The sequence below is a fragment of the Eublepharis macularius genome, chromosome 3 (assembly GCF_028583425.1).
Source record: "Eublepharis macularius isolate TG4126 chromosome 3, MPM_Emac_v1.0, whole genome shotgun sequence".
Taxonomy (NCBI): Eukaryota; Metazoa; Chordata; class Lepidosauria; order Squamata; family Eublepharidae; genus Eublepharis; species Eublepharis macularius.
In genome coordinates, this window is record NC_072792.1 from 141,573,086 (window position 1) to 141,588,266 (window position 15,181).

General features: G+C 42.4%; 1 protein-coding gene across 1 annotated transcript in view; it reads left to right on the plus strand.

Annotated features, from left to right (window-relative positions):
* Positions 1–15,181, plus strand: part of IMPG2 (interphotoreceptor matrix proteoglycan 2) — a 117,526-nt gene that overhangs the window by 89,582 nt on the left and 12,763 nt on the right. Inside the window, exons 13-14 of the mRNA XM_054973940.1 lie at positions 11,179–11,359; positions 13,800–14,989. Coding sequence (XP_054829915.1) covers positions 11,179–11,359; positions 13,800–14,989 — 1,371 coding nt within the window. The remainder of the gene's footprint in view (positions 1–11,178; positions 11,360–13,799; positions 14,990–15,181) is intronic.

Below are 15,181 nucleotides of genomic sequence, written 5' to 3' on the forward strand. Positions count from 1 at the left end.
ATTGGTGAGTGGAAAAAAGAAAAGAATTTTCAAATTTAACACATATAATCCCATTTCCCCCCCCTCTACCCCCACCCCTTTCCTCCCCCTCCCTATTGACTTCCAACAGCTTTCCAACCCTTAACCCTTCTTATTGCTTAAATCTATTTCATTTACATTTTCCTACCCTCTATAAATCCTAATATCTCTTACTCTAAGCACATTCTGATTCTTTTACATAGACTCTATCAAGCATACTATCCATATGATATATATCGTATCAATAAAGCATAACCATATAGCTTAGTATATAGCAAGGATCACAGTGTCTCTTACTTTAAACATGTTCTATTTCTTTTAAACATATACTCCATCAAATATACTATCAATATAGTATATATTATAAAACATATATTGTATGCTATGCCACCAATGTAACACAGCATGCAACATAGTATAACACAGCAACCTGATATTGTATTAAATCTGATCCATTAACCCATCGTTTTATATTGTATATAACATACCTATGATATATAGTAGTAATAATATACATATATAGTAATAATATATCTATTTAATCATTCTCATTATCCCATATATTCTATGTAAAGTTCCCCTAAATATTATGCTAGCTTAGATTGTAATTACATTCCCCCTAAATGGTAAGATCCCTTCTCTCTCCCCTTTCCAACATTATTCTTTAAAAATTCTCAAACTGCCACAGTTCTCCTTTTACATCCCATTTTTTTCCAAAAATTGTTTCAATTTCCCCCAATCAACAATATATTGCCCTAGGTCAAGATCTTTGAGTTTCCTTGTCATTTTGTCCATTTCCGCCATGTACAGCAATTTATAAGTCCAGTCTTCTACAGCTGGTATTTCTTGTGTCTTCCATTTCTGCACATACAAAAGTCTTGCCGCTGCAGTCATGTAAAATAACAATGTTCTATGCTGCATTGGAACAGTCTCCGTTCCCAAGTTCAGTATCAACAATTCTGGGTTCTTATTTATTTGTATTTGTAAAGCCTCATTAATTATTTCGATTATTTCTCCCCAGTACTGCTTAGCTACTTCACATGTCCACCACATATGATATAGTGATCCTTCATGTTTTTTGCATTTCCAGCATTTGTCTGACATATTAGTATTTCCTAGCGCAATTTTCTTTGGTGTTAAATACCATCTGTAAATCATTTTGTACACATTCTCTTTAATGTTCGTACAAGTTGAAATCTTCACTGTGTTTTTCCATAGGTACTCCCATGCCTCCATTGTTATTTCCTTATGAAAGTTTATTGTCCACTTCACCATCTGGACTTTTACTGTTTCGTCCGCCGTAAACCATTTTAGAAGTAATTTATAGATCTTAGATATTTCCTTCTTGCCTTCTTGTAATATCACTTTCTCTAGTTCTGAATTTTCCAGTCTTCTACCTCCTCTCAGGCAGTCCACATTATAAAGATCTCTGATCTGTCTGTACTGAAACCATCCATAACAAGGAGACAATTCTTCTTCTGTCTTTATTCTCAGCTTTGAATATTGTATTTGTGTGATCTCCTTGTATGTTAAGCATTGCTGTTCATTATCCACAGTTCTCGGATATATTACTTCGTACGGAACCACCCATGAAGGAATTCCATCTTCCATATACACCTTGTATTTCTTCCAGACCGTGAAGAGGCTTCTCCGAATATAGTGATGCAAAAACATAGAGTCCGCTTTTACTTTATCATACCACATGTATGCATGCCATCCAAATATTTTTCTGTGTCCCTCCAGGGCCAGCAACTTGCGGTTTTTTAACGTTATCCAATCTTTCAGCCATACAAGACATACTGCCTCATGATACAGTCTTATGTTGGGCAGTTGCAAGCCGCCTCTTTCCTTCGCATCTTGCAAGACCTTCATTTTCACTCGTGGTTTCTTGCCTGCCCACACAAAGTCTGAGATTTTCCTTTGCCATTTATCAAATTGTTTGGAGTCACGGATAATTGGAATAGTTTGCAACAAGAACATCACACGTGGTAAGACATTCATTTTTACTGCTGCTATTCTTCCCAACCATGATAAATTCAGTTTGTTCCATTTTATTAAGTCTCTCTCTATTTGTATCCACAGTTTCTCATAGTTATTTTTGAATAAGTCTATATTTTTCGTAGTCAGTTCGATACCAAGATATTTTACTTTATTAGTTACCTCACAGTCTGTTATCTCCATTAGCTCTTGCTGCTTCTGTTTAGTCATATTCTTACATAAAATCTTTGACTTCTTTTTATTCACATAAAATCCAGCCAAATCTCCGAACAGTTTTATTTTCTCGATTACTTTTGGCATATTTTCAATTGGATCCTCTACTATTAACATTATATCATCCGCAAAAGCTCTGACCTTGTAGGAAAACTCTTTTATTTTCATACCTCGAATTGTATCATCCTCACGTATTTGAATCATCAGTATTTCCAAAACCAAAATAAACAACAATGGAGACAAAGGGCAACCCTGCCTAGTTCCTTTGCTGATTTTCAGTTTTTTAGTCAAGTCCTCATTCACTATAATTGCTGCACTTTGGTCTCTATAAATTTCCTTAACCGCTTGTATGAACTTTTCTCCCATTTGCAACTTTTCCATGGTAGCAAACAAAGTCCCAGTTCAGATTGTCAAATGCTTTTTCCACATCTACGAAGAAAAAACCAACCTCTCTATCACAGTGCTTGTCACAATATTCAATAGTGTTTATTACTGTCCTCAAATTGTCTTTAATTTGTCTGTTAGGTAAGAAACCAGCTTGCTCTTCAGCAATGAATTCTGACATCCATCCTTTCAGCCTCTCTGCCAACACCTTTGCAAATATTTTATAGTCGTTATTCAACAGCAAGATTGGTCTATAATTTTTAACATTGGTCAAATCTTGACCTTCCTTTGGAATCAGCAATATGTTGGCTTCATTCCATGAATCAGGAATCCTTTGATCTTGCATCACTCCATTCATTGCCTCTTTCAGGAAAGGCGCCACTTCATTAGCCATCACCTTGTAGAACTTTGCCGTTAGTCCATCTGGTCCTGGCGCCTTTCCTATTTTCGTTGATTGTATAGCTTCCTTTATTTCTTCTTCCGTCACTTCCTTATTTAATTTCTCTTTCCATTTTTCAGAAATTGTCGGGATTTTCACCTTCTCTAAATATTCCGCTATTGACTCTTTACTAGGGGTGTGCAAGCCAAAAATTTTCGGCTAAAGCCGAAAGCCGAAAGAGGATTCTCTTTCATATAAGCCGAAAGCCGAAACGGCCAGCCGTTTCGGCTTTCGGCTTTCGGCTTACTTTCGGCTTTCGGCTTTAGGCTTTTTCCATGGGAAAATGCCTCCGGCGTCTTCCCGGACGTCTGGGGGAGGCATTTTCCCACCGAATCAGCCCAAAATTGGTGGGGACCTTCCTCTAACCCCTCTTTACAAACCCCCCAAGTTTCAGACCGATTGGACTTTGGGGGGCCATGTTATGGCCCCCGAAAGCAGGTCCCCCTATCCTCCCATAAGAAAGCGAAGGAGCAGCATATTGTAAGCATGTTGCTGCTCATCTTCTTCATTATTTCCTATGGGGAAAAATGAAGAAGCAGGCTTCCTTTGCCAGGGGTGGAATTTTGCATGCATGCAAAATGCCCCCTTACCCTCAGGGGCCCTTCTCCCACCCTTCCTCCCACCCCCCACCAAGGCTCAGCCTGCTCCCACTTGGGGGGGCATTTCATGGCCTCCCTAAGTAGGTGCTCTGCTCTCATCTCTACCACTGACAGCTGGGGGAGGCTTGTCTTGCCAGGGGTGGCATTTTGCATGCAAAATGCCCCCCAGCCCTCAGGGGCCCTTCTCCCACCCCTCCTCCCACCCCACCAAGGCTCAGCCTGCTCCCACTTGGGGGGGCCATTTCATGGCCTCCCCAAGTAGGTGCTCTAATCTCTACCACTGACAGCTGGGGGAGGCTTGTCTTGCCAGGGGTGGCATTTTGCATGCAAAATGCCCCCCAACCCTCTGGGGCCCTTCGCCCACCCTTCCTCCCACCCCCCACCAAGGCTCAGACTGCTCCCACTTGGGGGGGCCATTTCATGGCCTCCCCAAGTAGGTGCTCTCATCTCTACCACTGACAGCTGGGGGAGGCTTGTCTTGCCAGGGGTGGCATTTTGCATGCAAAATGCCCCCCAACCCTCTGGGGCCCTTCTCCCACCCTTCCTCCCACCCCCCACCAAGGCTCAGACTGCTCCCACTTGGGGGGGCCATTTCATGGCCTCCCCAAGTAGGTCCTCTCAGCCCCTAAAGTCCACCCCTTACAGCCCCACACAAACCCAATTCCCCCCCCAGCTGCCACACACAGACCCAAATCCCCACATTAGCCCCTCACAGACCCAAATCCACCCCCACCTGCCCCACACCCATAACCCCAGGAACAGGCTGGCAAAGGCCAGCCCTCTCCCTTTGTTCCCTATGCTGGGAACTTCTAAACTCTCTTTCCCTGGGCAATTCTGCACAGCCCAGGGGTGCCACAATGGTGGGCACACTTCTGAGTGCCAGCTGGTCCCTGTGAAAGAGCACCTGAACCACAGACACCCTCCCTCAAATTCCCCCACCACCTACAGAGATGGCTGGCCAGCCAGCCCCATTGTTCCCTATGATGGGAACCAACTGCACAACAAAGAATAAAACAAGAACAACACAAAATAAAGTTATTAAAAAATTATTTTCTCCCTTCCAAAGTACAAGTAGGCAAAGCATAATGACACATTACACCAGCAGCCCCCCACACAGAAAAATAACACAACTCACTTAACATCAGAGAATCAGAAAGCACGATTCCTGTCAAAAACACTTTATTTCTTGAACAGCTTTAGGTTACACAGCAGGGGGGAACACCAAAGGACATGGCAGCACTATCTTACACAAAAATAACACAACTCACTTAACATCAGAGAATCACAAAAACACAATTCCTGGCAAAAACACTTTATTTCTTGAACAGCTTTAGGTTACACAGTAGGAGGGCACAACAGGGCATGATAGCAATGTACTACAAAAAATAATACAACCCACTTCACCGTTTTTGACAGCAATTGTGTTTGTGTGATTCTCTGATGTGAAGTGAGTTGTGTTATTTTTGTGTAGTACACTGCTTTCCTGCTCTGTTGTGCCTTCCTACTGTGTAACCTAAAGCAGTTACAGAAAAAAAGTGCTTTTGACAGCAATTTTTTGGGGTGATTCTTTAATGTGAAGTGAGTTGTGTTATTTTTGTGTAAGATACTGCTTCCATGCCCTTTGGTGTCCCCCCCCCTGCTGTGTAGCCTAAAGCTGTTCAAGAAATAAAGTGTTTTTGACAGGAATCGTGTTTTGTGATTCTCTGATGTTAAGTGAGTTGTGTTATTTTTCTGTGTGGGGGACTGCTGGTGTAATGTGTCATTATGCTTTGCCTACTTGTACTTTGGAAGGGAGAAAATAATTTTTAAAAACTTTATTTTGTGTTGTTCTTGTTTTATTCTTTGTTGTGCAGCTGGTTCCCATCATAGGGAACAATGGGGCTGGCTGGCCAGCCATCTCTGTAGGTGGTGGGGGAATTTGAGGGAGGGTGTCTGTGGTTCAGGTGCTCTTTCACAGGGACCAGCTGGCACTCAGAAGTGTGCCCACCATTGTGGCACCCCTGGGCTGTGCAGAATTGTCCAGGGAAAGAGAGTTTAGAAGTTCCCAGCATAGGGAACAAAGGGAGAGGGCTGGCCTTTGCCAGCCTGTTCCTGGGGTTATGGGTGTGGGGCAGGTGGGGGTGGATTTGGGTCTGTGAGGGGCTAATGTGGGGATTTGGGTCTGTGTGTGGCAGCTGGGGGGGAATTGGGTTTGTGTGGGGCTGTAGGGGGTGGACTTTGGGGGCTGAGAGCACCTACTTGGGGAGGCCATGAAATGCCCCCCCCAAGTGGGAGCAGTCTGAGCCTTGGTGGGGGGTGGGAGGAAGGGTGGGAGAAGGGCCCCAGAGGGTTGGGGGGCATTTTGCATGCAAAATGCCACCCCTGGCAAGACAAGCCTCCCCCAGCTGTCAGTGGTAGAGATGAGAGCACCTAATTGGGGAGGCCATGAAATGGCCCCCCCAAGTGGGAGCAGTCTGAGCCTTGGTGGGGGGTGGGAGGAGGGGTGGGAGAAGGGCCCCTGAGGGTGAGGGGGCATTTTGCATGCAAAATGCCACCCCTGGCAAAGGAAGCCTGCTTCTTCATTTTTCCCCATAGGAAATAATGAAGAAGATGAGCAGCAGCATGCTTACAATATGCTGCTCCTTCGCTTTCTTATGGGAGGATAGGGGGACCTGCTTTGGGCGGCCATAACATGGCCCCCCAAAGTCCAATCGGTCTGAAACGTGGGGGGTTTGTAGAGAGGAGTTAGAGGAAGGTCCCCACCAATTTTGGGCTGATTCGGTGGGAAAATGCCTCCCCCAGACGTCCGGGAAGACGCCGGAGGCATTTTCCCATTGAAAAAGCCTAAAACCGATACGTTTCGGCTTTTTTTCTTTCGGCTAGCTGAAACGTTTCGGCTTAGCCCGAAACGTTTCGGCTAACCTGAAAGAAGCCGATACACTTTTGTTTTGGCTTTCTTTCGGCTTTCAGAAAGCCGAAATGCACATCCCTACTCTTTACTCACTTCTTTTTTTTGATACAATTTTGCATAAATCTTGAAGAAGGCTCTACTAATGGCCGCTTGGTCCATAAACACCTTGTCGTCTTCTAAAATTTTACTTATAGTTTTTTTCTCCTTCCTTTTTTTAATTGCCCTGCCAAATATTTCCCGGGCTTATTTGCACCTTCAAACGACCTCTGATTCATCCTCTTTAAATTCCACTCTAGTTCTTTATTGTCCATTGCCGTCAATTGCTCCTGCAGAATTTTAATATCCTGGTGTATTTTCTTTTCCCCCGGTCTTTTCTTAAGTTGTACCTCTTTGGCTTTTATTTTATCCAAAATTTCAGATCTCTTTTCCTCCTTTTTCCTCCTACTTCTTGCATTCAAGTCCATTAGTATGCCTCTTATCACCACCTTATATGTATCCCATACTTTATTAGTCGGCACTTCTTTGTTCAAATTATATTGTATAAAAAATTTGGTCTCCCTTCGCAGCAACGCGATATTTTCTTCTATTTGTAACAAGTCCTCATTTATTCTCCATCCTTTTCTTTTATTGTTTTTCCCAAACCTCCACATAATTGGATTGTGATCTGAGCCTACCTTTGGCATTATCTCCACATCTCTAGTCCATAGTGCCAGTTCTTTAGAGGCCCAGATCATGTCTATTCTTGATAGTGTGAAATGCCTTGCAGAGTAAAATGTATATTGTCTGTTTTTAGGGTATTGTCTCCTCCACACGTCTTCTAAGCTTTCTTGTTCCTTAAGCGTAAAAAACGCCTTTGGCAGTAGTCCTCTTTTTTTGTGAGCAACTTTAGACTGCTTGTCTTCCTCCAAGTTTGTAACTCCATTCAAGTAACCCGCCAAAATTACGTGATCATAGGACAGTTCATCTAGTTGTTTCTCTAAGTCCTTAAAAAAATTTTCTTTTGCACCATTGGGTGCGTAAATCCCAATCATCAATATCTTCTTAGAATTCCAAATAATTTCCACTGCTAGATATCTGGCTTCTGCATCTTTTAAAACTAATCTGGGCTGCAATTCATCTTTTATATACAGTACAACTCCCCTCTTTTTCTTTTTAGAGGCAGCAACAAATTCTTTTCCCAATTTAACAAATTTCAAATATTTTTCATCTTGCTTTCTAATATGTGTCTCTTGCAGACAGACTATATTGCATTTTTGTTTTGATAGCCAGTGGAAAGTAGCCTTACGTTTACAAGGTGAATTTAGTCCATTAACATTCCAAGATATAACTTTACACTCCATGATCACTTTCTTGTACTTTTTGGTAAGTCCTTTTCATTTTCCCTAATAAAAGTCTCCATCTCGTGACCAGATCTGATGCTCTTTCTTACTCCACCAAACTCAAATGCCAGTCCTTCTGGTGTTTCCCATCTATATCTAATTTTCAGTTCCTTTAGCATCTGTACCAGTTCTCTGTATTTCTTCCGCTCGAATAGTACCGATCTGGGCAGCTCTTTCATAATTCTCACCACTTTTCCATCGACTTCTAATGGATCCTGAAACTGTTTGCTCACAATTAATTCTCTTGTGTTTCTAGTCGTAAATTGCACAATCAAGCCCCTTGGGAGTTTCCTCTGGGCTGCAAATCTGGAATTGATTCTGTACGCCACGTCCAAAAAAGCTGCAATTTCTTCCTCTTCTTTCCCCAGGTAGTCTGCCAAGATTTCTGTAATCTGGTCTTGGGCTGATTTTCCCTCTACTTCTGGGATCGCACAAAATCTTAGTTGCTTTTCCATCTGTTTACATTTTGCAACGGCCATTCTGCCTCTCATTCCTCTCATTTCAGTCTTTTGCGCATCTGCTAAAGTTTCTACCGTTTCCTCTACTGCCTTAACTCTCTGCTGTGTTAACTTGTAAGTCATTTTGTATTTTATCCATACCTTTTGTCAGTTCTGCCATTTCCGATTTAAGTGTCTCTTTAAAATCTTTTAGTTCTTTCGCCATCTCTTGCATCATGTCCTTAAGCTCTTTATTCCCCTCTGAAACTTTTTTGTCCAGGTTCTCCATCGTAGTTTGCCACTCTTTCTTCGACATCGTGGGGCTGGCTCTGCTTCACTCCCACGAGTCTGCCCTTTTCCTTAGATCCGTGGCGCTTTTTTAATGATCTCTATTATTTTTAAAAGTCCAATTCCAGTTTGTTTTTGTCAAATACTATTTTAAAGTGTCCAAAATGTCGGGTGTTTTTTCTCTATAGTTTTATACTGAAGCACTTGCCCTTACCTTCTTCAAAGATGGCCTACTTCCTTTTTCATTGAAGTCACTGCTTGCCCTGTTCCAAAATGGCGTCACCCTACTTCCGGCATTTAAGGAAAGGGCCCTTCTCTCCACTCTCTTTGTAGTTCTGACGTACTTCCTGTTCCCCTACGTTGCACAGCAGTTCTCACGATTTTTAAACTTCTCTTATCTCTTCTCCGCCACAGGTATGTAAACAATAATCCAATTTCCCCGCTAGCTTCTCTTTACAAAGTTACTTTTTCAAATTTTTTTTTGCCGGAATCTTCCCCCTTATGTAACTAGTCTGTTGCAGTTCTTAAATCCACTTTAACCACTTATTTCCTTTTGTAATCTGTCCCGTACTGAGAGATAGCGATTTTTACCTTCTTAAACGTTTTTCTTGGGTTGTAGTTGCTGCTTCTATAATCCGATCAAATCCAATCCCTTTGCTGTTTTACTGAGGCTTGGGCATGTAGGTCTTATGCCAGAATTTGACTCCAGAGCCACTACAGAGATCTTAGCAACCTTTCTTTGGGTGGGACCTCAAGGGTGGGTGGGAGTTCGTTATGTAGAACCCCCCCCCCTCACCCGAGATCAATGCGCCCTCAGGTCCTTGAGCATTCTCGCCTGTTCTCCGCCTGAGAACAGGTGGCTGCGGGCAACTTGCGCCCCTCCAGCCTTCCAAACAGTGGCACGGACAGCTCAGCACTTAGAGCTGCATTAGACCTCCATGGATCCCAAACCGGCTCTGTTATTTCTGACTTCACAAATTCTTTTATACTTCTTATCATGCTGTCCTCCATCTTCTGCATCGATTGACTCAGCTCTTTGTTCCCCTCCAACATTTTTTCCCCAGTGTTTCTATTGCTGTTTCTATATTTACCTGCCATTCCTTCTCTGCTTTCTTCATCGCTCCTGGTCTTGATTTTGTGCCCCCCCCCCAGGTAGCTGCTCTCTTTCTAGGCTCCGTTTTTATTTTTCAATGTTTTTACTTAATTCCACTAATTTAAAGTCTATTCTCTTTTAAAAAATCCAGTCCAATTTAAGCTTTCAAAATGTCGGGTGCAATTTCTCTATGGTAACTTCCTGTTTACTTCTTGATTCTTAGAATGGCTGGCAATCTCTTCCGTTTCAATTCTCACTCCTTATTCTCGTGGTTTTTTCTTTGTTTTGCTTCTGCTATCTTCTCTCTTCCTCTGCTTCCTTGTGCCTGTTGCTTCTCGTCAAATCGGGCCTCTCTAGGCAACTCCTCTCACAACTCTCTCTCAACGTGTCCTCTCACGATATTTGCTGCACTCGTACTCTGTCTCCCTCCGTTTTCTCAGGTTTGTTATCTCTGCCGCAACCGCAGGTATGCATAAACAAAAAAAAGTTCATTCTTTTTTTGCGCTTTAAAGTTTGTCAAACTCTCTTTTTAGTCCCAAATTTATTTTCTATTTTCCTCTTATGTCCCAATCATCCACTGTATTAAAATTTGAGTGGGTCTCTCTTCTATTTTCAAATTCGGAAAGTAAGATAACAATCTTTACCTCTTTTGTTCCTTGTGGAATCTTTGTGCTGTTTCTTTTTGTTTCCAGTTGTTCAAATCTGGTCTCGAGGCTTGGTTTCTGGTGACCTTATGCCAATTGAATGACTCAAAGAGCACTGTAGAGATTTTAGCTCGCCCTTCTCCGAGGGGACCTCAAGGTGGTGGGCGAAATCCTTTATTCAGAACCCCCCTGTCACCGAGATCACACACTCTCAGGGTCTTGTAGTGTTCGAGACCCTCCTCTGTCTGAAGAGGGGCAGCTGCCAGTGATCCAAGCACCTGGCAAGCCCAAAACAGATACTCTTGATAGCCCAGCTTCTGGACCACGTCAGGTCTCCATTAATCCCAAACCGGAAGTCTTCAAATAGTATTCTAAATTGATCTGAAAACATCGATGTATCTTAAGATATATTCACAAATGAAGAATATTTGCCAAGTGATAATAAACCACGGTATGAGATCCTGCGAAGTGATAGAGAATTTTCATTCCCCTGCTTTCCCAAATCCCATATAAAGAGAAAATGGAACAAAAAACCCCAGTAGTTGTGTCAGTTGTAGGAAGAGGAGTGGTTGCTGGCCTTTGGAGACAAACCAGGCTTGTAGACTCTGAAGGGAGATGAGGATGACACCAACACAGCATCACACTTTATAGGCTAGTTCACACACAACCTTGGTGTGAATGTTGAGCATGCTACATATGATAAAAAATGGGAATGACCTTGGGTTTTGAGTTTTGCAATTTATACAATTTTCATCCATGTACTATGGCTTATAAACATCAAGGATTTTTCTTTTAGGATCATGTTGTGGTATCTGAATGGCCTTCTGCAGATGAGTCAACTGTAAGCAACATCTTGCCACTTGATTTCACTAGACCAGATTTTGTCTTTGATATTGAGACATTTGACAGCAATGAAATTTGGTTAAGACCTGATGGCTTTCCTAGCCCTGAAAGTAACCTCAGTTCAACACCAAAAGGTACTACTGTCCATTCAAAAGCTGGAATTGCTGTTTCCCTCTCATGATCGGTTCTTTGTAGATGAAAATTAGAAACTGCACTCTGTCCCACCACCTTTGTTAGACACTGGCTCCCCTGTGGACTTGAAAACTTTGCCTTTAATAGCAGATGATAAGTCATTTTGTCTTCCTTCCAATGGATGTATAGATATTTATTCTGTACAGTATTTAAGAATAACAATGAAAGAGTGAAAAGAATGTCAGGGAAAGGAATGGGAGAAATTTGTCTCTATTAATTGCAAAAAGCATTTTGGTTGTATAAATAATTACTCTTAAATTTTGTATAGAATAAATATTTTCTTGGATGTCGTTAGAATTATAGAGTCATAGAATCATAGGGTTGGAGGGTATCTCTAGGGTCATCTAGTCCTGCACAATGCAGGAAATTAACAAATACCCCCCCCACACACACACAGTGACCCTTACTCCATGCTCAGAATATGGCAAAACACTATTAGGATCCCTAGCCAAAGTGTAATGGAAAAAAGGAAAGAATACTACCTACATATCCTCTAAGATGTTTAGCAGTTTTCTAGAATATACTTAAAATGTAATTTTAAGTTGTTTGGTGCTTAGGGGTTAAAGTCTCTGGTGACAGCATTATGGGACCTAATAGGACAAAAAACAATATATAAAGTTGTTCAGGTAGGTGGAAGGAGAAAGAGCCATCTTCCTCACAAATGGTGGTGATGTGAGGAAATGAAAATATAAATTTAAAAAGAAGGGGGAGAAAGGAACATACAAAGGGTCTCACAGCAACCTTGCATTGGTTTCAGCAGCTCTGTAAAGTTGAAAGTATATCATTCCTCTGATATAGCTAGTCAAGGAAAAAATTCCTGGAATCTGAGAAAGGTGTGAGTGGGGGATGTCCCTGAAAGGACACAAAAGGTTTGGAATGCATGTGAGAAGGGGAGGTAGGGTAAAGGGGAGGTGTGCCTGGTTGAGTGAGGAAGAATGGGAAGCTAGTGCACAGGAAAGCCATTGGGTGAAGTTGGGATGAGGGAGGGAAAGAAGGAAGGCAGGGCCAGCATCAGCTTACCCTGAAGTAGGGCAAGTGCCAGACCCCATGGCTTCTGGTAGTCCCACCACTGCTGACATACTACTCACACATCTCCTCTGATGTCTTCACTCCTACACTTCCACTGTCTGTGTTTTGTCACCTCTGCTCCCAGCTGCATAAGCTGCATATGCAACCTAGATTTGCTGGAGAAGGGCATGTGTGTAGTACACAAGCATCAGAGTTTCTGGTAGCCATGGTGCTCCTAGCTGCGCTGTCAGAGAAATGGCATGCAGGCAGCATGGCAGCTGTGACTGCAGGTGGTGGGAGAACTTGTAAGAGGGCAGAAGAAGGATGCACAGCAAAGTGGGGGCATTTTGGTGGATGGATAAGAAGGGGAGCCGAATAGTAGGCATGGGAGGCCCCTGAGCATTCTCTGCACAAGGCTCCCCAAAACGTGGAACCATCCCTGGAGGAAGGACATGGCAGGAAAGTTCGAAGAGGAGAAATTAGTCATATGCTTCTGTCCTGAGGAAGGGCTCTTGATGTCTCCTGTCAGTGGTGCAAAAGGTTTCAGGGAAACCAGTAGCCATGTTAGTAGGTCTAGAAAGCAAAATCAACTCAAATAGTGGAGCCCAAGGGGGCTCTTTTGTATATGCTTTCATCCGGCATGTTGGGTTATTGCCTTGCAAACATTGGTCATTAATCAGGTGTAAGGGGCCTCAGACAGTTACAGTCATAGAGACTTCATTAGGATGTGGCAGAGTTCTCATGCCTTTATTTGTTTAATTTATACTTTGCCTTTCTGCCCCATAGAGATTCAAAGTGGCTTACATCATTCTCCTCTCCTCCATTTTATCCTCACAACAACCCTGTGAGGTAGGTTAGGCTAAGAGTGTGTGACTGGCCCAAAGTCACCCAGCAAGTTTCCACAGCAGAGTAGGGATTCAAATCTGAGTCTCCTGGATCCTAGTCTGACTCTCTAGTGTCAATACACCATGCTGGATCTCTTTGACTGCACGTTGCCTGATTGTGATTCTGTGGTTTGGTTAGAAAAGTTGCCTCTCTCTGTACCTCTGTGCAATACCTGAGAATTTAGTGGAACTCCAAAATGTGGTCCCCAATGTGGGGAGGGATGTCTTGGGGAAACAATCCATTATTTTGGTTGTGCATTTATGTATTTTTTCAAGCTTTAAGATATTATTTTTGAGATGAGTTGACCAGAATATTATGATATGGCAGCCATACCATACATTAGGAATGAGATGATATGATGACATTTACTGGGAAAATATATAATAATATTAGTGTGTGTGTGTGCAGGAGGTATGTGGACTTGATCATATAAACCCAGTAAATAAAGTTTGGAAAAAATATTCACTTTTGCATTGGTTTGTTTTCTAGTGCTTGGAGATACTAAGAAGCCAGAAGATTTACCTTTGAGTCCTACTCCTTACCTTGTGCCAAAAGAAATTCCTTCTACAAGTGAGTCTGTGATTCCTCTCACTCCAATACCATCAGCCACAGAATCCGAGGAAGTGATTACAAGTTATGAGGAGCCTTTTCAACCTGATATATATACGGATGCATATGACACTAGTTCAGGGCAGGAGCCACAGTCAAGTGCAGGGCCTTGGGACAAAGCTACATTGGAGCCAGAGGGATCAGGTGTATATGATTATAAGGATGTATGGGTTTCCTATGCATCTGAGACTCTACCAATGGAAGTCATCTCTCTGTCACCTCTTGACTCCTCTATAGAAAGTGTTCTTGCTACATCTACTGAGATGTTCAGCATAGTACCACTGAAGGATTCCACTGAGGATTATCAAATCACATCTGGAATAATAAGAATCCAAACACTCAAAGTAACAGAGGAGTCATCAACAGGCCATCCACTTGAGGATGTTACAGTAAGAGAGCCAGAGATCACCTCTGTGTGGACCGGACTCATGAAACCAGAAGTAACTTTAACAGTGACTCCTGTAGAACGTCCAGTGACAGATATTTTTACCGTGGAACAGCCTGATGTAGAGTCAGTATCTCAAGAAGCCTTAGAAACACATGTCCTCAAATCTACAGTTACTCCTCCTGCCACTCATAAAGCCACAGATGAAGTCACAAGTTTTGACATTTTAACCATACTTCCTGGTTCAGAGGATTTCACTAGAGAAGTTAGCACTTATATTCCTCCCGCTACAGTGAGCTCATCTATTGATGTCCTCTCTGACATGCCTGTTGCACAGGCAACAGTATTTCAGACAGCAATCATCCCAACCAAATTAGAAGAAGGCTTGGTTACAAAAGAACATGAAATAACAGACCATGACTATTTCAGCACAACATATTATTCCCCTGAAGTGAAAGATGGAAGAAGGATGACTGACAGTCACATGGAGCTGTCTACAAGTGCCCATTCCACAGAGATGGCCAGTGTAGCTTGGGCTACTCATGAAGATCACAGTGCTACTGTCCCTGCACGAGCTTTAGTGGTATTCTTTAGCCTTCGAGTTACCAATATGATGTTTTCAGAAGACTTGTTTAATAAAAATTCCCCTGAATATAAAGCCCTGGAACAACGATTCCTAGAACTGGTAAGAAATATTCTTATAATCTAGTTTTACTGTTTGTTATTATGGGCAACACACACAGTGAAATTCCAACCTTAATGGAACTGTGATTTTATAAAATAGATTACAAAACTGTGATATAAGCATCTTATCCAGATACAAAGTGTATCCAACAATCTGCAGACTTTTCAAAGCAGGATCTTCCCCTACTGCTGC